Genomic DNA, 27964 nt, shown 5'->3' with positions numbered 1-27964 from the left:
AACCCTAATCACACACTACTGCCGGCGGGGACAGATGCTGGGAAGCAATAAAAACTTGGTGCATTATGACATTTTAGTGCACATATAAGCTAGCCAACTGTCCTTCAGAAGGAGAGAGGGTACAGGGAGGGGAGGGGGTGTACAGAGATAGGGAGAGGGGAGAAGTGATGGAGAAAAACCTTGTAAAAATTGGACAAACAGAAAGCTACTAGACAGAGAAAGGCAGAGAGGCATGCATGCAGAGAGAATGGAATAAAGACTGAAAAAAGTGCAGCAAAGACACTGATTGACATGGAGAGACAAAGAGAAGAAAGCAAGGGAACAATAGAAGTGAAGGTAAGACTGGCTGCTGTAGCTTGCTGCACAGTTAAGTGCTGAGTGTGCACAGCAGCAAACACAACAGCAGTATAAATTATGAAGGTCCCGGCCCATGGAGCTTTACACACACAGACACACTCTGTGGATGTGTGTCTTTACTACTCCACAGGCCTAGATAGGTACACCAGGTGAACCACAGCCACTAAGCCATGAATTATGTATACACACACTGAAACACACCCATGCACGCACACATACAGCACTGAATATACTGGAGGATACTGGAGACAGAAAGACTTGTCTGAGTCATATGTTTCCCCTACGTGGATGCTGTCATCCAATGCGACACAACAAGTAGGATTATCAATCAGACATTTTCTTAATCCATAGGTTCCTACTGTATGTAGGTCTCTAGTCTAAAGAGCCTAACAACTAGTCTGATTTCCACTGCTCTGTACATACTGTAGGACTACTATTATGTCCATAATAAACTCATGAGCTTTCCCTTTACAGAGGGTCATATGTCAGGGCCCTATGTAAAGCAAAGCTATTTCTGCCCTGATTACAGAGCTGCATGGTGGGACCAGTTTCCTGGGGTTTTCGTGGAAGGATGAGAACTGCGTCCCTCCCAGCCCTGTCATGTTTGAGAGGTCTCATGGATGTTTCTAAGTGGTGTGGATATACTGCTCGCATCATGGCTGAGTGCCTCTTCACAAGCACTGTAATTGAAGAATCAGAGAGAGTGGATTGACGTAGGTGAAGTCAGAGTCAACCCTTCAAAGCAGCCCTAAGATAGCTACATTGGTGAGAACACAACAGGGTTAGTTTGGTCATGAAGGGGTTTTACGGTCTTTCTGATATCGTTTCAAGACATGCAGGGGATATTTTATCTCCCAAAACATGATGATTGTATTCGTTTACATTTAACGACAAACCCACCGTGGTTGACGTATAGAAGTTTCTGGCGAAATTTGTTTTAAAAACCCAGCGATGTACAAACTGTGAAATTCAACCTACATGTGGACCAAATAAAGGGGGTTGGAGCTGATAACATATGTTGAAATACAAAGTGGTTCATCTGGTCCTTCGGCCCTATAACTCAATACATGGTTCTTTAATCCTGCTCCAAGCCTTTGCCATGTGTGAGTAATGAGAAGGACAAACATCTGGAAATAACCAGCCAACCCTGGCCAGAAGGAAAACATATCTATTAATGGGAAATACACCTCTTTGTTGAAGCTGCATGGCATGGGCTGACTCTGAGAAGGGAACTGCCTGACGATTTAGTACGGGTATCAAGTGATACAGTGGGGACAGAAACACAGTTCATTTTGCTCATTGCATAACTTAACTGTGTGGGCTGTGCGTGGTAGTGAGTAAAGGGCATTCTATTTTGACATTTAGTATATGGCCTGGCACAAATAATTTATCACTCCTCATAAAAATGTTAATGTGTCTTGTTTAAGCTCCGTGTACAATGACTTACCTCAAACCCACATCCCCCTACATTTATAACTAGACTGGGGACTGGGTGGTTAAATGACGGAAAAGCTTCCAATGACCTTGGATGGTATGTGTGTGTTTGTGTGTGTGTCTATGTGTGTGTGTACATGGATGTGAATATCCTGGTGTTTACAATCATCATTTCTCCGACCCCCTCACCAAACAYTGAACACCTTTTTTTCTTTTTTTACACGCCGTCTCTGGATAGTGTTGAGCTGWGCTCATGCTGATAGTGTCATAGAGGACGAACAGTGTGAGGTTGAGGTTGTACTCACCATGACGATGCCTCCAGACTGCTCCACTGTGCACATGCTCATGATGGGAGCCATGCCAATGGTGGTACCCTGGAAGTACACCCCACTGGGGGGAAGGGGGTTGAGGAGAGGTAAAGAAGGTGACTTCAGGGGTTAAATACATACTAAGAATCCTATCATAGTCAATTTGTATCCCAAATCACAAARGCCTGAAGCTTCTATACGAATCAGAAACGGTATGGGCTGTATAACTTCTGTACCTGTGTCACTTCGTTTTGAGTGTGTGCTTCAGGTATTTGTTTATGAGATTGTGTACTGTAGGATCTCCACCTGATGAGCTGAGCGTTGTCGTGTGATTTCGTAGGCAGCAGTTTGACTTTCCTCCAGTCTAGGAACTCATGCAGGGTGTTGAAGGGGTCCTGAGTGACAGGACACTTATCAGAGTCGCTCCATACCTCCAGGCCCACCAGGGCCACGCGGATGTTCAGGACCCTGTAGAACTGAGGGGCAGTGAGTAGAAGGATGCATAGTTGTACTACCATCTTAGGATCTCTCCCATATAAACAATACGTATAGATTTTTTAAAATTTAAATAAAAAGGTAGTATGGATAAATGGTTGGGGACTGGCTTGGGGGCAGGTTGGCATTTATTGTCAGGAATCTTGCCCTGGAGGCAGATCTGCAGAGTGGTCACTAGCTGACACAGCCAAAGTTATAAAATCTGATTTTAAACCTAAAACGAACCTTAACCACACTGCTAACCCTAGTGTATAATCCTATACTTAAATTAAGACCCKAAAATCATGCATGTTTAATATATAGCACATTTTGCCTTTGAAGCTGGCCCATCTAGTGGAAATCACTGAGTTCTAACTCCAGGTCAAGATTCATGACAAAACAACGACTTGGGATCCTATATGATACCATTTTAGATGGAATAAAAGCAGTTGTGAGAGACTGACTTTAGCCTGGGATGACATTACTATATACTGGCAGAGGTATTTCTATTGAAACATATGATAGATCTCTCCTGTGCATTGGGAAGGTGTAGGTTTTACCTTGTCCACGTAATTGGCTATCTCTGCCAGTCTCTGCTTCACCCTCTCAACATCCTTTCCCTGTTTTTGAAACTGAACACGCAACCCAGGGTGAATATTGTTAGATGCTAGTAAGCAAAGAAAGACATTAATAGTGGATGAAATGAGTACAAGGTAATGCACATAGTATACAGTACTGCAGACTGGGTTCAATATCATTTGAACAAGTGTGACGATGTGCCTGTGAGACATTGCCACGTCGGGACATTTCCCTCCATTGCTTCACACACAAATGGACAGATTTTTTTGGTACAGACATTTCCAAAATGGCATTATTATTATTATAAAATCATTATTGATATTATACAGTATAAGAACACAAACGCCAGAGTCTGGTTRATATAATTTATTTAGAAACATACCGTTGTTTTCTCTTTGTTTGGTGCTGCTAGCCCGTTCTACTCATCACATTATTTTGGAACTGGCTTCCTAGGGGACCATCCGTAGGTGATGTTCAGGGATTTAGGAAAAGGTAGCGCGCTTCTCGTTATTTGTTTTTCCCTGTTTAAAACTTTTTCAGGATCGGTGGGTCCCCTGCGGGACGTAGAGCTAACGTAGGCTAATGCGATTAGCATGAGGTTGTAAGTAACAAGAACATTTCCCAGGACATAGACATATCTGCAAAAATATTTTTGTCCAACGTTTCGACAGACAAGCTGTCTTCATCAGGGTATAATGACAAACACTACGGACTCATTTATATAGTGTCAAAAGACACACACTGTTCCTAGGCTGTCATTGTAAATAAGAATTTGTTCTTAATTGACTTGCCTAGTTAAATAAAGGTTTAAATCATAAAAATAAAATAAAAAGTCACTGATGTGACTTTTTTTTACCCCCTCGGGTAAGTGCTGTGGGGGAGATCTACGTGGGCTATACTCAGCATAAAGTATTATGTCTTTGTTGTAAATGTTTTGGCACCAAACTGTGGCAGTTGTGAAAAAAGTCAATAGTTTCAGAGTCATTTTGCCATTGTTAATTCATTGTAAATAAGAATTTGTTCTTAACTGACTTGCCTAGGTATATAAAGGTTAAATAAAATTATAMAWATTTTTTTGTTGATGTTTRCCCCCCCATTATTTTCTCTTGAACCATATACTCTATTCTCTAGAAAAACACGGACAATATGGACACAGATATACAAAAATGAATACTACATATGAATATATATATWTTTTTAAAGTTATGCAAGTATAAATTACCAAAGTTACTATAGATCTCTGGCTTTGCCCTCGACCGGTCCAGGTCATATCTATGCGGCAGATGTTTCTCAGTGAGCCTGGGCGGTTCAGTATCGTCCCCAGCACCTATTCACTTTATTGTCCCTCAGGGGTCATCCTTTTTTCCCTGTACATGCTTCTCCTTGGTGACATCATCTACAAACATAACATCCAGTTTCACTGCTACTGTACGCGGATGACACACAGCTTTATATATCAATCAGACCCAGTGACCAAGCTAGCTATAGCTACCCCTCACAAGTTTCTTGCTGACATCAAATGTTGGAACTCAATGATAAGAAATCAGAGGTGGTTTTATTTGGTCCCGTTGATTTAACTCTGACCTAAACGTCCAGCTGCATGTAAAGAAGGTTGTCCAGTCTTGCTTTTACCATCAGAGGAATATAGTTAAAGTCAAGTATTATATTTCAGTCACTGATTTAGAGAGACTTTTACCTGCTTGTATTTCCTCACGCCTAGATTACTGTAACTCTTTGTGTACATGTCTCTGTCAGAAATCACTCCATTGTCTACAGTTAGTTCAATATTCTGCAGCTCAGCTTTTTACAGGCACCAGAACATCTTTTCATATCACAGCTATTTTAGCTTCACTACACTGGCTACCAGTCACTTTCAGAATAGATTAAAAAAWATATATTAAGCACGTTTAAGGCTAGGCTTGGCTTAGCTCCATCCTATATCTCTGATCATTTATCTCCTTACACGTCAGGACGCAGCCTGAGATCCTCTGGCAGGGCACTGTTGACCATTCCAAAGTCTAGGTTGAAAACAAAAGGAGACTGGGCATTTGCTATTAGGGCTAGACTTTGGAACGGTCTGCTCGACGAGATCAGGCTTGCAGATTCAGTGTCTGTTTTTAAATACCTACTGAAGACACACTTTTATAAAGATGCTTTCAATGTATGATTTGAATTAGCTATGTCGGTCTTTGTTTCTAAGTTAGTAACTTTTGTTTTATGACGTGAATCACTTTGTTACCTGTATTGAAAAGCACTATACAAACAAAGTTATTTGTATAGAGCTTTTGCAAATAAGACAATTATTCTATTAATTACCAAAATTACTGAAGATTCTGGTAACTTCTGTACATTACTGGTAGCTCTGCAACCCTAGCAGTACAGTATAATGGTAGTTTTTGGAGAAATGGCATGGCCCATATGTTACAGATATCTTCAACCAGTCTGGGAGAAAAGGTATAACATGTTGGACAGGTTGTCAAGTTGAGATCCATCTGGATCTGGGCTCATCTCAGAAACAATTGGCGAGAGAACGGGGAGCATGTGCATTGGCAGAAATAGCATGTGAGAGGCATCGGATGCAATCCAAGGTGAGACAGACTCTCCTTTTTCATCCCACTGTGCATCCACCTGCTTGTGTATACTGCGTGTAGACCTACTAGTCAGCTACATCCAGCCTGGCCCTTATAGAGAAGCACAAGCAAGTGGGTCCTCTCCTCCTCTCTCTTCCAGTTCAGGTCAATAGCATCAGCTAGGGGCAGCCAAGGGGAAATCCCAGTGCGAGCATTTCTCTCCTTCTTCTGTATCCACACCGTTTCCTGTTTCCTGTCTAGTCCACTGGGGAATTGTTTAGCACTTCCTGTGGAATACGGCTGCCACCGACGACCGCACTGTAGTAGCACACTGACCTAATTCTGCCGTTACCAAGAGGATTTGTTCTTGCTTTGTTAAAATCTTGCCTATTTTCTTCTGAAAAGTCTGTGTCATTCTGAATGGGCACACCACATACTGTAGTCATGGTAATGATGAGTAGGACGACACTAGGACAATTATCTATGCATTTGAATTCATTATAGATGAGCCTTACTTACCTCTCTGTTGTCTGCAACGATGATCAGCTCTACATATTTGGTAGTCTTCTGAGCGTGCCTCTTGTGCTGTGATGCAGAGAGAGAGGGGGGGGGGGCAGGAAACCCATCATTTGAACAAAGTCTTTACTCAAGGACATGGACATTCTAAATTGAACCACTCCTTTCTCCTCCTCAAAGTCCTGTCTTTTAGCTTTGTAAACAACGCACACTTTCGCACAACTTCTAGTGAGTCCACATMAGGTTATATATGTTAAAGCTACTTCAAAAATATTGCTTATCAATCTTTCAAAAGGCTRCTGTCACGGAATCACCTGTGATTTCAACTTCACATCGACGGCCRACACACCAGTGGCAAAAGCTTCATAGAAAAGCCTATTACTCATGTGCTTAGTCACGCAGACAGCAGACACGTTTCTATGAAATATCCTGTCCTATCATAGTGCTCCTGTTCTTTTTWATATATTGGAAACTGATGATTCACTGTGTCAGTGAGTGTCTTGGTTATTATTTCTGAAGAAAAGGTTAGGATCAGGATTGATAATGGATGCATGCAGGTACTGTAGGTGGTGGCAGATGGACCTGTWCACCTGCTACATGGAGACTGGTGTGGGGAGTAGTGCCCATGCTCCTGCCCTGGCCCTGATATAGGACTCTGGAGCCAGGGAAAGAGTAAGGGCAAGGTTGGATCTCTACCATGGTTCATGGCGCTGGTCTGAGCGCCAATTCAAGTACAAACCCAAGTACAAAACCAATACAGCTCAAGCCCTGGTTCATGGTCATAGCGAAAATTGCCCTCATTGTTTATAATCGATCACACTGCCACATCTTTGTTACAACAGTATGGTAAAAATAAGTTTGATCCTACCTCTGAGGCAATAGCTATAAAGGCATGCATCAATTTACACATTAACAATAAACATCTCCCTAAGGTCCCCTGGCTTGCCATTACAAAACAAATATCATATCAGCCTGTTTCAAATGGTGTCATGTGTTATATCAGAGAAATTAAGACATAGGTGTTTCCATAGTGAATTCTGTCAGTCGGCAAATCAATTGCTTTCCCACCATGAAAGGTGGCATCATCCCCGCTCAGATTGTTATCAAACCCAGAACATTGTGTTGCAGACACTCTCAGACAGCTATCTGGATGACAATGTCATAAGTCCATGAGCCCACGCTCCTACATCACTATCTATCTATCTCACTGATACCATTATTCCAGATCCTGTACAATATGAATCCATTATCAAGCTCTTCCTTTTGAACATCTTCTAGATCTAATGATTTTATCTGATAGCTTWATCATGAACAGTTTTGTGTATGGAATGCTACAGTACCAATATTTCTAATGTGGTATTTGATGGAGGTTATCTGAAGGAAATGGTCAGAAGAAAAACCTAGTTGTTGMCGATGAGCCTTACCCTGGTACTGAATGTTCGGAAAGGGCTTCTTAGATGGTTGTCAGGTGTAACAGAGGACATGTTGAAGCCATGACCACAGGTTCCAGAGGACAGGTTGAGGTTTTCCCCTCGGTAAATGATGTGTGTATAATTGTCCTGGTCCAACGATGGTTCAAGGATGAAGGTCTTATTTTCAAGTGAGATGAAACCCCTGTAAGACAAGGGAAGACGAGGCAAAGCTGTTCAACAGATCTGGCATAATAAATTGACTGTGTGGACAAAGCATTCTGTGACCAGAAGGGGGAAGCCATCTTGATTCTTGACTGCATGTTATGGTCAGAAATGTTTGTAATTAGGAAAATGTTTATAGTTTAAAGGCCCAGGTCTTTATCTTTGAGTGAGAACTTTCTCAAAGTCTAGTAAGGGACAYTGCTTGACTTGGACAAGAGCTCACCGGAACGGAGTACCGGTGCCTCAATTCTTCTACTGCTAGAGCTCCTGCACCTCATAGAATATTAGCTCAAAAGTATTGTGGAGCTCATGCACCTAAATATAAACAGTACCAGCACCTAAAATGAGTACTAGCACCTATTTCAGTCCAAGTCAAGAACTGGTAAGGGATATTGTATTGCTCATCAAGAGAAGTTTCCTTCATGTGGACTGTGTACTATTGACTTCCAAGGACCAAAGTGTGGAAGGATATTTCTAAGGCCTACTTATATATTTCATTTTTTTTCTCTCTGTACTGCCTTTCCTTTGGATTAAAACACAGCCTTAAAACTCAGCTAGTTAAATCAATCTTTATTTAATTTTTCGCAGATTATTTAGATTTGTTTTATTTTCTTACTGGATGTTGGGACTGAACAAATGTCTCTTAGTGAAATAACTCAGTCAATGTAAATGGCCCCACTGACTTACAGTAGATTCAACTCCCCGAAGAGGCTCTTAGGCCAACTAAAACTCTGAAACAATTTGTTTTGGCATTGAAGCCAAGCCACATATTGCTCGTCAAACATCTGCCTGCCTCAAGGATTTTGTGAGGTACAAGATAAAAAAAAGAATTACCAGTAACACTCCTTGGGGGTGGACTCTTATTCAGGTCAACATTTTTATCACAAATGTATTACCGCTAAAAGTTCCTCTTCATTAGCTTTTATTGCATCGTTAAAAGGTTTCATGGCATACTAAACGTTTTCTCGTCACATAATGCATCTGTAGTTTGGGGTAATTAAGCAGGAGATGAGCGTACATCAGCAGGCTTTCTGTTGCTGTTTAGACTCAGCCAGGCAGCTTTATTACTTCCAGGTGGCCATTAGGCACAGACACATGCCCAGAGGAGAGTGGAGGAGAATACCAATAATCACTGGGTGGCCCAGACCAAGACCATGTTCTATGTCTAGGGATCTATTATACACTTTTGGTGGACTCTTCCATACTCTTGGTTAAGTGGAAACGCATACCGGTTTGTTGACAGAGATTTAAGGGGCTAAAGTGCGATTCCACAGCAGCGGTTAAATATTTGTGGTATCTCAGATTGTTCTGTCAATTTTCACATACAATTTCATTGGGATGAAGGATGCTTGAAATGCTTTTTACATTTGTATCACAAAACATTATTCTGAAAATATGATGAAAGTGGCCATCTATACATGCCTCATTTAAGACCCTACGATATGCGAACAGTACATGAAATAGACATCTTGGTGTCACTATATTCCTTTTGGTGTGCTCTAAGCTATGGAGTATGTCTTGATTCTGAAATATTTTTTTTTTACATTCAAATGGTTTGTCATACACATCCTTCCTCCCAATGAAGTTCCTATGTGAGAATTGCCAGAACAATCTGTGGGTCATGATTGTGACCACTTACACAGCATGTCTGAGGCTTCTGGGATCCTATAGACTGAAGTGTTACTTACCGGAGGCCAGAGCAGGTGCTGAGAGTGACGTCAGAGTTAGCGTGGCCTTCCACTTCTCCATGGTAGTAACAGTTCTTCTGAAAAAGACCAACATGACACTCAAGTCAAATTTAAACCGTGTCAGGACATTCTTTAGCAAACTATAGTATACTTATCTTTCGTTTCACCAATGGTCAACCAAGGAGAAGTGGAAAGGAAGCCATTAAGTGTACAGAGACATAATGAAGCTACTGTCTATCTGAGACAGTATGATGAGGAAGTGTCTGGTTTGGAGTCAAAACAAAACTCTGTATTATGGCTGAATGGCTTCATTCAAGTCTACACCAATTAGTCTAAGACCAACTGCTTTGTTAGCCAAAAGTCAGTTTGAAAAATACTGAACGTCAGTACTGAACTGTGAGACAAAATACTTGAAGCTGGCCTTTTCCGTAGCCAGCTCATACTTTTACACAATCACTAAGGCTGTACTGACTTGACTCCAAAAGAGACCCCTTTACTGCTCTGAAAGGAGACTCCTTTTGAAATAGCATTGCTATAAAAATASTTGGCTGAGTCACCAACTAATTACATTAAACATGAACATGTCGGTGCCATAGACATACAGGAACAATATACAAAAGTATGTGGATACCCCTTCAAATTAGGGGATTCGGCTATTTCAGCCACACCCGTTGCTGACAGCTGTCTAAAATCGAGCACACAGACATGCAATCTCCATAGACAAACATTGGCAGTAGAATGGTGTGCTGAAGCTTGTAGCGCGTAAAAATCATCCTCGTTTGCAACACTCATTACCAAGTTCCAAAATTTCCTCTGGAAGCAACGTCAGCACAATAACTGTACGTCAGCAGCTTCATGAAATGGGTTTCCATGGATAAGCAGCCGCACACAAGACTAACATCACCATGCTCAATGCCAAGCGTTGCTTGGAGTGGTGTAAAGCTCGCCGCCATTGGACTCTGGAGCAGTGGAAACGCGTTCTCTGGAGTGATGAATCACGCTTCACCATCTGGCAGTCCGACGGACGAATCTGGGTGTGGTGGATACCAGGAGAACGCTACTTGCCCGAATGCATAGTGCCAACTGTAACGTTTGGTGGAGAAGGAATGATGATCTGGGGCTGTTTTTCATGATTCGGGCTAAGCCCCTTATTTCCAGTGAAGGGAAATCTTAACTCTACAGCATACAATGACATTCTAGATGAGTCTGTGCTTCCAACTTTGTGGCAACAGTTTAGGGAAGGTTCTTTCCTGTTCCAGCATGACAATGCTCCTGTGCACAAAGCGAGGTCCATACAGAAATTGTTTGTTGAAATCAGTGGGGAAAAACTTGACTGGCCTGCACAAAGCCCAGACCTCAGCCCCATCAAACACCTGAATTGGAACGCCGACTGCGAGCAAGGCCTAATTGCCCAACATCATTGCCTGACCTCACTAATGCGCTTGTGGCTGAAGGGAAGCAAGTCCCCGCAGCAATGTTCCAACATCTAGTGGAAAGCCTTCCCAGAAGAGTGGAGGCTGTTATAGCAGCAAAAGGGGGACCTACTCCATATTAATGCASATGATTTTGGAATGAGATGTTTGACGAGCAGGTGTCCACATACTTTTCATGTAGTGTATATTGGGTAGCATTATGTTTAGCATTTACCTTAAAATTCTTTATGACACTATGATAAAAAAAATAGAGTTTGTGTACCAATTTACGGTTTTATAATGTCTATAAATACTTAGTCAGTTGTGTTTTGGACAGGAAACTTTGAAATGAAAATAGCTACCAGACATCATAACATAGTCTACTTTCAAAATATTTGACCTTTAACTTATGGTTTTGGTCATTTCAGTGGAGTATGTATAATTGGTTGTTAACCTCTCTTGGGCACGTGAGACAGTAGCGTCCCACCTCTTCAACAGCCAGTGAAACTGCTGGGCGCCAAATTCAAATACAGAAATACTCATTATAAAAATTCAGAAAACAAAACATATTTTACATAGGTTTAAAGATGAACTTCTTGTGAATCCAACCACGGTGTCAGATTTAAAAAATGCTTTACGGCGAAAGCATACCTTACGATTATTTGAGAACATAGCCCACTAGACAAATCATTACAAACAGTAACCAGCCAAGTAGAACAGTTACACAAGTCAGAAATAGAGATAAAATTAATCCCTTACCTTTGATGATCTTCATATGGTTGCACTCAGCAGACATTCATTTACTCAAATGTTCCTTTTGTTCGATACAGTCTCTTTATAGCCAAAAACCTCAGTTTTGTTAGCGCGTTTTCTTCAGTAATCCACAGGCTCAAACGCAGTCAAAACACGAAGACAAAAAAATTCAAATTGTATCCGTAAAGTTCATAGAAACATGTCAAACGATGTTTATATTCAATCCTCAGGTTGTTTTTAGCCTAAATAATCGATAATATTTCAACCGGACAATAACGTCGTCAATGTAAAAGGTAAACAAGAAAGGCACTCTCTCGGTTGCACGCATGAAAAAACTCTGTGACACTTTAGGGTCCACTCATTCTGACTGCTCTTACTTCCTKATTTTTCAGAATACAAGCCTGAAACAATTTCTAAAGACTGTTGACATCTAGTGGAAGGCATAGAAACTGCAATTTGAGTCCTAAGTCAAAGGATACTGTAATGGCATTGAATAGAAAACTACAAAACAAAAAAGAAACTACTTCCTGAAGGMATTTTTCTCAGYTTTTCGCCTGCCAAATCAGTTCTGTTATACTCACAGACACTATTTTAACAGTTTTGGAAACTTTAGAGTGTTTTCTATCCAAATCTACCAGTTATATGCATATCATATCTTCTGGGCCCGAGAAGCAGGCAGTTTAATTTGGGCATGCATTTCATCCAAAATTCCGAATGCTGCCCCCTACCCTAGTGAAGTTAAATTATTTTTTTATTAGGCATATACAGTGCCTTCGGTAAGTATTCAGACCCCTTGACTTTTTCCACATTTATTATGTTACAGCAAATTCTAAATTCATTTTTCTCATCAATATACACACACCACCGTATAATGACAAAGAAAAACAGGTTTCTAGAAATGTTTGCTAATTCATTTAAAAAAATGGGAATATGACATTTACATAAGTATTCAGACCCTTTACTCAGTACTTTGTGGAAGCACCTTTGGCAGCGATTACAGCATAGATTCTTCTTGGGTATTACACTACAAGCTTGGCACACCTGTATTTGGGGAGTTTCTCCTATTCTTTTCTTCAGATCCTCTCAAGCTCTGTCAGGTTCAGGTCTCTACAGAGATGTTTGATCAGGTTCAAGACTGGGCTCTGGCTGGGCCACTCAAGGACATTCAGAGACTTGTCCTGAAGCCACTCCTGCCTTGTCTTGGCTGTGTGCTTAGGGTCGTTGTCCTGTTGGAAGGTGGACCTTCACCCRAGGCTGAGGACCTGAGCACTCTGTAGAAGGTTTTCATCAAGGATCTCTCTACACTTTGCCTCGTTCAGCTTTGCCTCGATCCTGACTAGTCTCCCAGTCCCTGCCACTGAAAAACATTCTCCCCGGGCATGATGCTGCCACCACCATGATTCACCGTAGGGATGGTGCCAGGTTTCTTCCAGACGTGATGCTTGGTATTCAGGCCAAAGAGTTCAATCTTGGTTTCTTCAGACCAAAGAATGTTGTTTATCATTTAGGTGTCTTTTGGCAAAACTCCAAGCCAGCTGTCATGTGCCTTTTACTGAGGAGTGGCTTCCATCTGGCCACTACCAGAAAGGCCTGATTGGTGGAGTGATGCAGAGATGGTTGTCCTTCTGGAAGATTCTCCCATCTCCACAGAGGATCTCTAGAGCTCTGTCAGTGACCATCGGGTTCTTGGTCACCTCCCTGACCAAAGCCCTTCTCCCTCGATTGCTCAGTTTGGCCGGGTGGCCAGCTCTAGGAAGAGTCTTGGTAGTTCTAAACTTCTTCCATTTAAGAATGATGGAAGCCACCATGTTCTTGGGGACCTTCAATGCTGCAGGCATTTTTTTGGTACCCTTCCCCAGATCTGTGCCTCGACACAATGCTGTTTCGGAGCTTTACGGACAATTTCTTCGACCTCATGGCTTGGTTTTTACTCTGACATGCAGTGTCAACCGTGGGACCTTATATATACAGGTGTGTGCCTTTCCAAATCATGTCCAATCAATTGAATTTACCACAGGTGGACTCCAAACAAGTTGTAGAAACATCTCAAGGATTAGCAATAGAAACAGYATGCAAATGAGCTCAATTTCGAATCTCATAGCAAAGGGTGTGAATACTTATGTAAATAAGTTTTTTCTGTATTTTATTTTTAATACATTTGCAAAAATGTCTAAAAACCTGTTTTCGCTTCATTATGGGGTATTGTGTGTAGATTGATGAGGATTACTCTTTTTTTAATACATTTTAGTATAAGGCTGTAACATAACAAAATMAGGAAAAAGGCAAGGGGTCTGAATACTTTCCGAAGGCACTGTATACATTTCTCAACAATTTTCCATCCAAKACATGTGGAATAAGCAAATGCWTTGATTACTGGTCAAACAMCTGGCAAAGGGGTCTTAGTATTTTAAATACATTAACACTAGTGGTAAATGTGTTGCTCACAATTGACAGCAGCAACATGGACACCAAGGGTGTTTCTCATTCTGCTGGAGTAGATCTAGTATTTCATATTAAACCTACCTTATGCATCCAGTTGTTTCTTCATTTGAAACTCACCCAACAAAAATCACAATATGCTGTTTTACATTTTGTGTTATTTGTGCTGGTCTAATTCCTAAAATGGAAAAGAATAAGAATCTGTGCATTCTCTGATAGTAATAATAGTTAATATGGTGCTCTTCGATGTCACAGGTTTYTGGCATTGATAAATAAATCATTTTAATATTTACATCAAGTCAGATGTTTATATGTTATGTATAAAAGGCATATGCATCCATTGTTAACTATTTAGATTTCTTTAAAACATTGTTGAAGTTCAGGTGTTTGATGTGAATGATGGGTGACTAGTAGCATTCTTGTCAAATACAGTGCCTTCTAAAAGTATTCATACCCCTTGACTTATTRGACATTTTGTTGTAATACAGCCTGCATTTAAAATGGATTAAATAGATTTTCCCCTCACCCATCTACACACAATACCCCATAATGACAAATTGGTTGTTGATCATTACTAGACAAKCATTTTCAGGTATTTTCAAGTAGATTGAAGTCAAAACTGTAACTCGGACACTCAGGAACATTCACTATCTTCTTGGAAAGCAACTCCAGTGTAGATGTGGCCTTCTGTTTTTGGTTTTTGTCTTGCTGAAAGGTGAATTAATCTCCCAGTGTCTGGTGGTAAGCAGACTGAACCAGGTTTTCCTATGGTATTTTGTCTGTTTATTTTTTATCTTGAAAATCCTCCCCAGTCTTTAATGATTACAATCATACCCATAACATGATGCAGCCACCACTATGGAGAGTGGTACTCAGTAATGTGTTGTATTGGATTTGCCCGAAACACTATGTATTCATGAAAAAAGTGAATTGCTTTGCCACATTTTTTGCAGTATTACTTTAGTGCCTTGTTGCAAACAGAATGCATGTTTTGGAATATGTTTATTCTGTACAGGCTTCATTCTTTTCACTCAGTCAATTAGTTTAGTATTGTGGAGTAACTACAATGTTGTTGATCCATCCATAGTTTTCTCCCATCGCATCCATTAAACTCTAACTGTTTTTAAGGCACCACTGAAATCCCTGAACGGTTTCCTTCCTCTCCAACAGCTGAGTTAGAAAGGATGCCTATATTTGTGTAGTGACTGAGTGTATTGATACACCATCCAAAGGGATAGTCAATGTCTCTCTTTTTTTTTACCCATCTACCAATAGGTGGCCTTCTTTGCGAGGCATTGGAAAACCTCCCTGGTCTTTGTGGTTGAATCTGTGTTTGAAATTCACTGCTCGACTGAGGGACCTTACAGATAATTGTATGTGTGGGGTACAGAGATAAGGTAGTCATTCAAAAATCATGTTAAAAACTATTATTGCATACAGAGTGAGCCCATGCAACATATTATGTGACTTGTTAAGTAAATGTTTACTCCTGAACTTACTTAGGCTTGCCATAACAAAGGGTTGAATAGTTATTGACTCAAGACATTTAAGCTTTGATTTGTAATGAATAAAAAAATTAAAAAAACATAATTCCACTTTGTCATTATGAGGTATTGTTTGTAGGCCAGTGACAATACATTGAAAATTCAGGCTGTAACACAACATAATGTGGAAAAAGTCAAGGAGTGTGAATACTTTCTGAAGGCACTGTAAATATGCTTATTCTTTCATAACTATGGATACATTCTGCAATGGGTAAATATGGCTTTGAATCTGTAACAGAACATGTCAAAAGTTAGCTCTGAATTGCTTTAATACAGCACTGCATTTAGACACCATGAATTGAAAAAGATTTCACGTCATTCATATAGTTAGCAGTAATTATAAGGGACTGATGTTGCTAATATCATCTACTGTAGGTAGCTAGCTAGCTAGCCAACAACCTTAGAGTTCAACAAATTTCATCAAAAAACAAGAAACTGCAGTTGCAGTGGGCTAAGGAACGAAAACACTGGACACTGGAGAATTGGAAAAATTGCCTGGTCTGATGAATCTGGTATCTGCTGCATGAATCTGGTTCCTGCTGTGTGTCAACATTGCAGGCTGGTGGTGGTGGTGTGATGGTATGGGGTGTGTTTTCATGGCACACATTGGGCTCCTTGATAAAAGTGGAGCAACGTTTGAATGCCACAGGATATCTGAACATCATTGCCAATCAGGTGCATCCCTACATGGCAGCAGCGTATCCATCTGCAAATAGATTTTTTCCGCAGAATAATGCCCCATGCCACAAGGCTAGGATTGTCCATGAATGATTCCACGTACATGACAGTGAATTCAGCTTACTGCAGTGGGCTGCCCAGTCACCAGATCTCAATCCAATTGAGCATCTGTGGGATGAGATGGAGCTATTCAGAGTAGATATCCACTACCTGCCAACTTGACACAACTGTGGGAAGCATTGGAGTCAACATGGGCCATTATCCCTGTAGAAGGCTTCCGACACCTTGTAAAGTCCATGRCACGACGAATTGAGGCTGTTTTGAGGGCAACGGGGGGTGTAACTTAATATTAGGAAGGTGTTCCTAATGTTTTGTACACTTAGTGTATCTTTTGTTTTGGATCAAGGTAGCTAGTAGCAAGCTAGGTAGCTGATGCAGAGGTGTAAGCTAGAGATGACATGCAGGAGCTTGCATGATATCTCGTTTGATGCTAATTAGCATTTTTTGAATCCGAGAGTAAATAAAGTGGAAGATATTGATAAAAGTCACACTGTCCGAAAGAGATTTGCAGTTATCAAAATGTCACGCAGACCTTGTTTGAAGTGGTTCTAAAATCCCCTATGGGAAAAATGAATGGTGACAAAACGATTGGAACCATTTCCATGTTTGACCGCTAGGTTTTGGGGTATTATGACGCTGTGGGGCTCTATGTGACTGTGACCATAAACCATTTTCCATCCTCATCCAGTCAATTTCTTCAATGTCAACATTTTTTGCATTTCTTTGTATTTTCTATTCCTTTCTTATTATATCAGCTCTATACACTGATAAGATAATATGTTAACATCTCCTCCTACTTTACTTTATACCACCAATCATGTTCTGAAGAATGAGGAACATCACTGTGTATTTTAGCTTTGAGGAAAATAGATTGTCAATCAGTGCCAAATCACAAACCATTTCCCCTTCCACCTGCCAAGCACCTGTCAAACTGTCCTCACCTCTGCTCAATTAAGTCATATCTTCAAATCTCACTCCAGCTGTGAAGGGGGAACAAGCTGCTAACTATGTTAAGCGAAAGGCTTTTGAAAATCACTAATGGTTGGCTTGATTATCCCAGAATGCTTCAACACATTGTACCTGAAGGCTGGCCTAGAAAAGCCTCTGTGCTATCTTGTTGTCAAACCTTCCTTCAACAGTTAAGCTAATTACTGTAAGGAAGAGTAGTTCAGGTGAACCAGATCTGACTGCTGGCACTAGCATTTGTGTACTTACAGTACCCACTAACTAAATCAAACTGTAAGCTAACGAAGCCAAATCGCCTTGACATCCATTGGAATATAATGTAGCATGTTCTGGTTCTGGAGGACTTATGTTGTGCTTTGTGAAATAATGTAAATAGCATGATAACTAGCTCTACTTGAGGTACAGTCTCTTCATAAAATATTCACATCCACATTTGGTTGGTTCCAAGGTGGGTTTAAAATGTATTAAAATACTCTGTAATGTCAAAGTGGAAGAAAAATTATAACATTTGTAAAATAATTATGAAAAATAAAACAATAATATAGCTTGATTACATAAGTATTTAACCCCCCCGAGTCAATACATGTTAGCATCGTCTTTGGCAGCGACTACAGCTATGAGTCTTTCTGTGTAAGTCTCTACGGGCTTTGCACACCTGGATTGTACAATATTTGCACATTATGATTTTTACAATTCTTCAAGCTGTGTCATGTTGGTTGTTGGTCATTGCCAGACAGCCATTTTCAAGTCTTGCTGATTTAAGTCAAAACCTAGGCCACTCAGGAACATTCAATGTTGTCTTGGTAAGCAAATGCAGGGTATATTTGGCCTTGTCTTTTACTGTATTGTCCTGCCGGAAGGTGAATTTGTCTCCCAGTGTCTGTTGGAAAGCAGACTGTTTCTTTTTATGCAAAAAAACTCCCTAGTCCTTGCTGATGACAAGAATAGCCATAACATGAGGCTGCCACACTGTTTTCACTGTTTTCTCCTATCACAGCCATTAAACTGTAACTGCTTTAAAGTCACCTTTGGCCTCATGGTGAAATCCTTGAGCGGTTTTCTTCCTCTCCAGCAACTGAGTAAGGAAGGACGCCTGTATCTTTGGAGTGACTGGGTGTATTGATAGACCATCCAAAGCCTAATAAAAAAAATCACCATGCTCAAAGGGATATGCAATGTCTGCTTTTGTAAAAAAAAAAATACCCATCTACCAATAGGTGCCCTTCTTTGCAAGGCATTGGAAAACCTCCCTGGTCTTTGTGGTTGAATCTCTGTTAGAAATGCACTGCTTGACTGAGGGACCTTAGTGATAATTGTATGTGTGGTGTACAGAGATAAGTTAGTCATTCAAAAATAATTTTAAACACTATTTTTGCACACAGAGTGAGTCCATGCAACATATTATGTGACTTGTTAAGTATATGTTTACTCCTGAACTTACTTAGGCTTGCCATAACAAAGGGGTTGAATACTTATTGACTCAAGACATTTCAGCTTTTKATTTTTAATTAATTAGCAAAAGTTTAAAAAAAACATAATTCCACTTTGACATTATGGAGTATTATGTGAAGGCCAGTGATACAAAATCTCAAGTTAATACATTTTATATTCAGGCTATAACAGAACAATATTTGTGGAAAAATTCAAGGGGTTTGAATACTTTCTGAAGGCACTGTTTTTAACCCTGTATCAATTCACCAAGTGTTAGGTCTACATGTCAATATGGCTTTATGTCAATAACTAGACAGATATTCCCCACTAAAAACTAAGTTAGTCATAATCCATTTACTGGATCAAAACATTTGATCTTTCAGATGTCATGCCATGTCTATACTTCAGACGTGTGTTCTCAATATTGCCTTGAGGGCCATTTGATCCAAAAAACATCACTTGAGTTCACATAACATTSTTAAAGGTCCATCCTTTAAAGTCAGCAGCACACAATGTTCATTCAAACATGAATGTCAGAAGCACTCAACCTCCAGCCTACCGTAGAGTTGTGAGCACCAGTGACGGGACTCCCATCCTCCAGGTAATGTGTCTCAGTGTAATGACTTGCAAACAGGCCCCTAAAAGAACAGAAAAGAAAAGAAACATCAAAACCTCAGGTCCACATAAAAAAATACATTCGCTTTTAGAGGACAAGAGAGAAGTTGAACACACGGGTTTTTAACGGCCTTATACCGTATTTTCAATGACGTGTGTAAACTGTTAGTGATTAGGGATATGTGAAATATACAGCACAGGGAAGCTAGAGGAGTCGGGGGCAGGGTTTGGGAGTGACCTTGAATGAAATATTGTRGCACTTTGAAGAATCCCTGATGAGTTAATTATAGTATTTATATGTGTGTGTGTGTCAAACTGCTAGCCATGAACAGATTGACATGGTGAGTCCCACCCCAAGCATTGGCTGAGGAGCGGCAGGAACACCCATCTCTACAGCTGCATAATCAAAGATACATCAGAGGTGATGGTCACAGGAACATACAATACATGACCAAAAGTACAGTGCATTCGGAAAATACTCAGACCCGTTGAATTTTTCCAAATTTTGTTACGTTASAAACGTATTATAAAATGGACGTAWAAAAAAATTCTTCATCAATCTACACACAATACTCCATAATGACAAAGCGAAAACAGTTTTTGGGAKATTTTTGCACTTTTATTAAATATAGAAAAAAGAAATATCTTGTTTACATAAGTATTCAGACCCTTTGCTATGAGACTCGAAATTGGGCTCAGGTGCATCCTGTTCAAATTGACCATCCTTGAGATGTTTCTACAAATTGATTAGAGTSCAKCTGTGGTAAATGAAATTGATTGGATATGATTTGGAAAGGCACATAAGGTGCCACGGTTGACACTGCATGTCAGAGAAAAAAACAGGCCATGAGGTCGGATAAATTGGACGTAGAGCTCCATGACAGGATTGTGTCGAGGCACGGATCTGGGGAAGGGTACAAAACATTTCTGCAGGATTGAAGGGCCCCAAGAACATGGTGGCTTCCATCATTCTTAAATGGAAGAAGTTTGGAACGACCAAGACTCTTCCTAGGGCTGGCCAACTGGCCAAACTGAGCAATCGGGGGAGAAGGGCCTTGGTCAGGGAGGTGACCAAGATCCCGATGGTCACTCTGACAGAGCTCCAGAGTTCCTCTTTGGAGATGGGAGAACATTCCAGAAGGACAACAATCTCTGCAGCACTCCACCAATCAGGCCTTTATGGTAGAGTGGCCAGACGGAAGCCAATCCTCAGTAAAAGGCACATGACAGGCCGCTTGGATTTTGCCAAAAGGCACCTAAATGACTCCCAGATAACGAGAAACAAGATTCTTTGGTCTAATGAAACCAAGATTGAACTCTGGCCTTAATGCCAAGTGTCACGTCCAGAGGAAACCTGGCACCATCCCTACGGTGAAGCATGGTGGTGGCAGCATCATGCTGTGGGGATGTTTTTCAGCGGCAGGGACTAGGAGACTAGTCAGGATTGAGGGAAAGATGAACGGAGCAATGTACAGAGAGATCCTTGATGAAAACCTGCTCCAGAGCACTCAGGACCTCAGACTGGGGCGAAGGTTCACCTTCCAACAGGACAACGACCCTAAGCACACAGCCAAGACAACGCAGGAGTGGCTTCTGGACAAGTCTCTCAATTTCCTTGAGGGGCCCAGCTAGAACCCGGASTTGAACCCGATCGAACATCTCTGAAGAGACCTGAAAATAGCTGTGCAGCAACTCTCCCCAACCAACCTGACAGAACTTAAGAAAATCTGCAGAGAAAAATGGGAGAAACTCCCCAAATACAGGTGTGCCAAGCTCGTAGCGTCATACCCAAGAAGAGGGTGTAATCTCTGCCAAAGGTGCTTCAACAAAGTACTGAATAATGGGTCTGAATACTGCAAAAATTCTAAAAAACAGTTTTTGCTTTGTCAAAGGGTGGCTACTTTGAAGAATCTAAAATCTAAAATTWATAACACACTAAATGATTCCATTTGTGTTATTTCATAGTTTTGATGTCTTCACTATTCTTCTACAATGTAGAAAATATTAAAAAATAAAGAAAAACCCTTGAATGAGTAGGTGTGTCCAAACTTTTGACTGGTCCTGTATTTAGTACAGTTTTATCTAAAAATGTTTTACCATTTTTATTTATATGAAATTCACTGAGGAGGATGGTCCTCCCCTTCCTCCGCTGAGGAACCTCCACCGGTGTAACGAATTTCCTCTTCGTCTGAGGAGGAGTAGCAAGGATCGGACCAATGTGCAGCGTGGTAAGTGTCCATAATGAGATATTTAATAAATCAACAGAACACTGAACAAAATAACAAAAGTACAAACAAACAACCGAAACAGTCCCGTATGGTGCAAACACTAACACAGGAAACAACCACCCACAAAACACAATAGAAAACAGGCTACCTAAATATGGCTCCCAATCAGAGACAACGATAAACAGCTGCCTCTGATTGGGAACCACACCTTGCCAAACACATAGAAAACAAACAACCTAGAAAAAAGAACATACACTGCCCACCCCAACTCACGCCCTGACCAACCTAACACAAAGACATAAAAAAGAAACGTCAGAAGGTCAGAACGTGACAACCGGCGTAGGCATAGCTGGGTCTGTAGGTTGCTGAGTTCTCTCCTCCAAAACTGTGTCTCAAATACTTTACAGAGTACTTATTTCTAAGAAGTAAGTTTCGAGGTGCTACATTTAAGTCTGTTAGAAAGTATTTGTGGCTTGTGCAAGCAGAACAAGAACATCTGTCCATTCTGTTCAGGAACAAGTGGATGTAATGAGTGAGCATCCTACATGCTTCATTGAGTGTTACCTTGCTAGTGTGTAAGAGGAAGAAAACTGAGTCTGAGTACAGGGATATTCAGAGGAACAAGATTAACTGGATTACTGTACCGGAATATAGATACTACAGTAAGAAAAAGAGGAGTGAGCCAAATTGACATATCACAGACACTGAAAAGCTACTGTACAGTTTGAGTTGAGTGGAAAATATCTGAGAAAATATCACTCCCCACTACGTTGACCCATATTTGAGTAAATCTATAAAATAAAAAAAATTATAATAATTTAATCACAATACAATTCTGCTGGGGTGGATGGAGAGGATTTGAGGAATCAGTCAGTGGGATAATAAAATAAAAATAAGTCCCAGCAGGAAGCTCTCTAGCTATCCTACGCTGTTTACTGCTGACCAAAATTTAGGATTAGATGAGGGATTAGTCAATCATGTCAACATTCACATTTCAACATTCTTTAGGAGGTATACCAAAAATGAGAGCTGGATTGAAGCTTAGGGCTCCTGTTTTATAGRTCTATGTCTAACCTACAGTATGACATAACTGTTGTTTTTATAAATCACAATCTTTATCTTACCATTAGCAACACACCACATTAATATCAATAAGCCAGAAGCGGGTAAATACAGTACACAGTGTCGTGGTCTCATTGAAAATGTATTAAGCTACACTGGGGACCTACATCAGAGCATAGAGGAGGTTTCATAGACAGGCTACAGTAGGCACTGGCATGTACAGGATAAGAGGATATGTTCAGAGTCCAAACAGGATTTGTGTCAAGCTAWTGCTAATTCCATGCGAATGCTAAAGAGGAGTTTTTGGGACACGTTTGGAAGCTGGGCTTTGGCAGAGTTGTCCTCGTGTAAGGTTCCATGACATACATTAGAGCAGCAGCCACTGGTTTGACGTGATGAAATCCTGCTGTAATCATCTCCTTGCCACAGGGCAGATGGTGCATATTAGTTAATGGGTGTATGGTGTCTGTATGTGCAGCCTACTTTGCCTCTTGGCTAAACATTACCAGTGCTCTATGGTTGGTTGGTTCTTTGAGGTAGATAGAGCTTTGAGACTGCCTGATTGGCAAACAATATCAAGTGAATTATGTAATATGAAAAATATAGATCCATTCTTGATACGTACAGTATCCTATATTCTTCCAAAAATTAGAATGTCATCATGGTATGCTTTGTATTTTCTTCAAGAATAGATACTTCATACGCTTGTTGGACCTCAAGAATAGCGCTTRCTCACCAGGCAGCACACACTCTTGATAAAAGAAAAGATAGCGAGAATTCTCTTTTCTTTTTCCCCTGGATATTGAAACAGCTCAATTTGATTACGCCCCCTTAAGTAATGACTGCCCACCAGTGGCCCTCTTTTGTCAAGAGGTACAGGCAGCCAATCAAATGACATTTAGATGGCAGAGGACTTCAAAGTAGCTGGTAGAGCCTTTGATCTCGTCTCGTAGGAATCAGTGTGACAGTCACCAGAATCCTTAGCACAAACCCAGCATGAATTCCGAATGCACAGCTGTCATTTTTTATATCAACACTTCAGTGTGCCAACAGTGTTGTGGATGGTATTTCTATAGTGATTGGGGAGTAATGGAACTACGTGATGAGAGGCGGTGAAATGAATTTTGTGTCACAAATAGAAATTGGATAAGTCGTACCGTAATGAATGGTTTTCGGTTGATTTACACCCACATGAAAAAATACTATAGTATACTATGGTATAAATACTATAGTATTCACTGTAGTGATTTGTAGACATGACTGTAGTATACTGTAGTATTAACAGTTTACTATAGTTTGTTTGGCAGACATGACTATTATACTGTAGTATTAACAGTTTACTATAGTTTGTTTTGCAGACATGACTGTGGTATACTGTAGTATTAACAGTTTACTATAGTTTAAATACTGTAGTAAAAAAACAGTGTAAGGGATAATCAACAAGGGCCTATGTGTTCAATGGAAAATAATAAACAACGTCGAAGGTGTGTTCCACGATGCGTTCGCGGAACTAACCTTCCACGATTATCTCTTTTATCCCTTTTTATTCAGGGGTGAAAGTAAGGCGGAAAATCATTCACAACACTTTTTGGTGTTTTTGTAAGTGATGTCTCTTTACATTTATCAAATGGCACTGTATGAGTGCAGGAATTATTTTAAAGTGGAGTAGGTTAATAGTTGGAATAGTAACTGAAGTCTGGACACTGACTGTAGGCCTCACATGTAGCCTATTATAATTAACTCCTCCTGAAGTTAATGTTCCTCACAGAAAATTAATGATAGACCAAATGTTAATTTTGTTTCAGGAACTGGAGTGGAGAAATATGATTTATTTGTTTCAGCATCTTGAGAGAATGGGAATACGTGCTTAGGGACTTGTTGTTTAGCCTAACGTGCAATTTCTTTCAGCGACATAAAAGCTGACAATATATCATTTTCAACCACATAAAATATGCATCCAAGACGAACTGAAATACAATCAYAAACATGTTGGATCATTTTCATGGCTTTGCATTTCCTTAAATCCGGTCAAATGTCATTTGGAAATCTCCCTGGTGCCTAAACGCTCCATGAGAGATGCAGAAATGAAAGAGAAAACTTGATCAATGCCAACTAACTTGTTGATGATGCATTGATCATTCTATCGATTTATGACATTACTCTGGTGAGCTAGGCTTTATTTAGTATTCTAGACAAGCATCAAGTAATGACAGAAGAGAAGCTGCATGTAATCTAATTATAGACAAGTTGACTAACAAATAGCCTATCGAATGTCGGAAATTATACTGAACAAAAATATAAACGCACCATGCAATAATTTCAAAGATTTTACTGAGTTACAGTTCATTTAAGGAAATCAGTCAATTGAAATAAATGTATTAGGCCTTAATCTATTGATTTCACATGACTGGGCAGGGTTGCAGCCATGTGTGGGGCCTTGGAGGGCATAGGCCCACCCACTTGGCAGCCAGGCCAACCCACTGGGGAGCCAGGCCCAGCCAATCAGAATGAGTTTTCCCCCACAAAATGGATTTATTACAGACAGAAATAATTCTAGGTACCGCTAAGCTTTTTGTGCATATGGAACATTTTGGGGATTTCTTATTTCAGCTCATGAAACACGGTGTATATTCAGAAAAATATCAAAATGAGTCTTGAAAACAATTATTTTCCCACACCCCATGTCCTTCTGCTTCCCTGAGTAACGTGTGCAGGTTATGAGCCTCATGAAGTAGCCTAATTGTTTGACAATCAGATGAAAACATAATGACTGGTTGTGTTCATGCAACATTACAAATATGTACTATTAGGCAGTGTTTCGGTTTCAAGACCACATATTGAGTGTCTAGGTCTTGTCTAGGTGTCAGTCGGTCTCGGACAGTGAGGACTATTAATTTCTTCTTGAGACCAGCAGAGTAAAAAACTCATAATTATTAGCTTCCATTCAGTCAGCGCATTAAAAACGCTTCGCCAGGCCAAATATATACACTCCTTACTTGAAACAATAATATCTTATCGCCTATTGAAACCTGGGATTCCTACTTTACTCGTAACATTACTGTCCTTTACCTTCATTGAACAATATCTTCAAACTTTGTCCCAATTTCCTTGACTGTAAAACACAAAGGGCCAGTYTTGTCGTGGAGGCTATACACAGGTATACGCCCTATACCCACTTTTTGTCAGTGGGAATTGCCTATACTCACTTCTTAATCCCTACTGTTGTGTATAAAAGTAATGTAGTGGAGGTATACAACTTATTCATTATGTAGAACGACAGACAAACCATGCACAAAGTAGCCTACACAATCGCAAAACACGTGAAATATATCCACATGRGAGCAGCACACAGCCTGTTCTTTGCAACTCTGCCTAGAAGGCCAGCATCCCGGAGTCGCCTCTTCACTGTTGACATTGAGACTGGTGTTTTGTGGATACTATTTAATGAAGCTGCCAGTTGATGACTTGTGAGGCGTCTGTTTCTCAAACAAGACACTCTAATGTACTTGTCCTCTTGCTCAGTTGTGCACCAGGCCTCCCACTCGTCTTTCTATTCTGTGTTCTGTGAAAGGAGTGGTACACAGCGTTGTACGAGATCTTCAGTTTCTTGGCAATTTCTCGCATGGAATAGCCTGAATTTCTCAGAACAAGAATAMACTGACGAGTTTCCGAAGAAAGGTCTTTGTTTCTGGCCATTTRCAGCCTGTAATCGAACCCACAAATGCTGATGCTCCAGATACTCAATTAGTCTAAGGCCAGTTTTATTGCTTCTTTAATCAGAAGAGTTTTCAGCTGTACTAACATAATTGCAAAAGGGTTCTCTAATGATCACTTGCCTTTTAAAATTATAAACTTGGATTAGCTAACACAACGTGCCATTGGAACATAGGAGTGATGGTTGCTGATAATGGGCCTCTGTAAGCCTATGTAGATATTCCATWAAAAAATCWGACGTTTCCAGCTACAATAGTCATTTACAACATTAACAATGTCTACACTGTATTTCTGATCAATTTGATGTTATTTTGATGGACAAAAAAAGTAGCTTTTCTTTCAAAAACAGGGACATTTATAAGTGACCCCAAACTTTCGATTGTTGGTGGTGTATGTGAAGAGAACCTTTATAGTTCCAAGTAACTCATTGGCTGACGGTGGGACATGACTGCCCACTGGGAGCAGACGTCAATTCAATGTCTATTCCACGTTGGTTCAACGCAATTTCATTGAAATGATGTGGAAACAATGTGGATTCAACCAGTGTGTGCCCAGTGGGTGGCATCTGCTCCGAGAGCACTGTTCATATTTGGCAATAATGGCCGATTTTAGAGTGAACATATTCAACATGTTTGAAAATGATTGGGATGCCATAGGTGCCCGTCTAGTGCCTGGGAGTCTGTGACAGACATCAACCACAAATCGGGTATGTGCTTTTATGAGGGTTTTGATCCGATTTCCTATGATTTGGAAAAATGTGCCAGGAGCCGATCGGGAGCACTGAGAACGGACTAAAAACGTGTAGTGTCCGCCTGTCTTTACCCTAATCATCATAACTATGGATTCCCTAGTCCTCAGAGCCTGTTGCGTTTCATTAAACTCAGACTTATTCTCTAATTAGCAATTTCTTAATAGATGCTGCACAGGTTAATTGTGATAAACGAGGCCCTTTCAATGGAACCTCAGGGAGGCTAAAACCATCGCCATCAGTCTTCTTTTGCTGTTCAAACTTTAAACCATCTCCTCTGTATTTACATCATCTTCACCAGAGGTAAGTGTATGTCAAGGACATGACTTCCAGACAATTGTTTTTGTACACACATAGAAAATGTGAAAAACACAATATGAGAGGAAGTGTTGCTGCTTGTGTTTGCAGCATGTTCAATGGGCAGCCTTGTATGACCATTTCTTCAGCCCCTGTTATTCTTGGGCTCTCCATTAGGTGAGGTATGGGGTGAAGTGTGGTATCTCTTAATTAGTGGATGGGAAAGGATGATGTGAGAGTTAGGGGGTAGCCTAATAGAAGGTGCCCTTGGGAAGATCATCAGCACTTGGAGTGCAGATGAACAGAAGTAGGAAATCTTAAGTGTTGTTTAGGTTGCCCGAGGTAGTGTAGGAAAGCAACGGAGGCAAACGAAACCTTTTCCTTGTTCTCTCTGTCTCTGTATCATCCCCATATCTATGATCTCTACCTCTTTTTGCTCTCTCTCTCACTTCTTTTA

The 27964-nt window shown here is 40.5% G+C and overlaps 1 protein-coding gene across 1 annotated transcript in view; it reads right to left on the bottom strand.

Annotated features, from left to right (window-relative positions):
* Nucleotides 1-27964, bottom strand: part of adam12b (ADAM metallopeptidase domain 12b) — a 137656-nt gene that overhangs the window by 29214 nt on the left and 80478 nt on the right. Inside the window, 7 exon segments of the mRNA XM_024008856.2 lie at nucleotides 2097-2181; nucleotides 2406-2575; nucleotides 3134-3205; nucleotides 6242-6307; nucleotides 7663-7852; nucleotides 9561-9637; nucleotides 19403-19481. Coding sequence (XP_023864624.1) covers nucleotides 2097-2181; nucleotides 2406-2575; nucleotides 3134-3205; nucleotides 6242-6307; nucleotides 7663-7852; nucleotides 9561-9637; nucleotides 19403-19481 — 739 coding nt within the window.

This window comes from Salvelinus sp. IW2-2015, linkage group LG18, assembly GCF_002910315.2.
Source record: "Salvelinus sp. IW2-2015 linkage group LG18, ASM291031v2, whole genome shotgun sequence".
In the NCBI taxonomy this organism is placed as follows: Eukaryota; Metazoa; Chordata; class Actinopteri; order Salmoniformes; family Salmonidae; genus Salvelinus; species Salvelinus sp. IW2-2015.
This window is presented reverse-complemented; position numbering and strand designations above follow the sequence as displayed.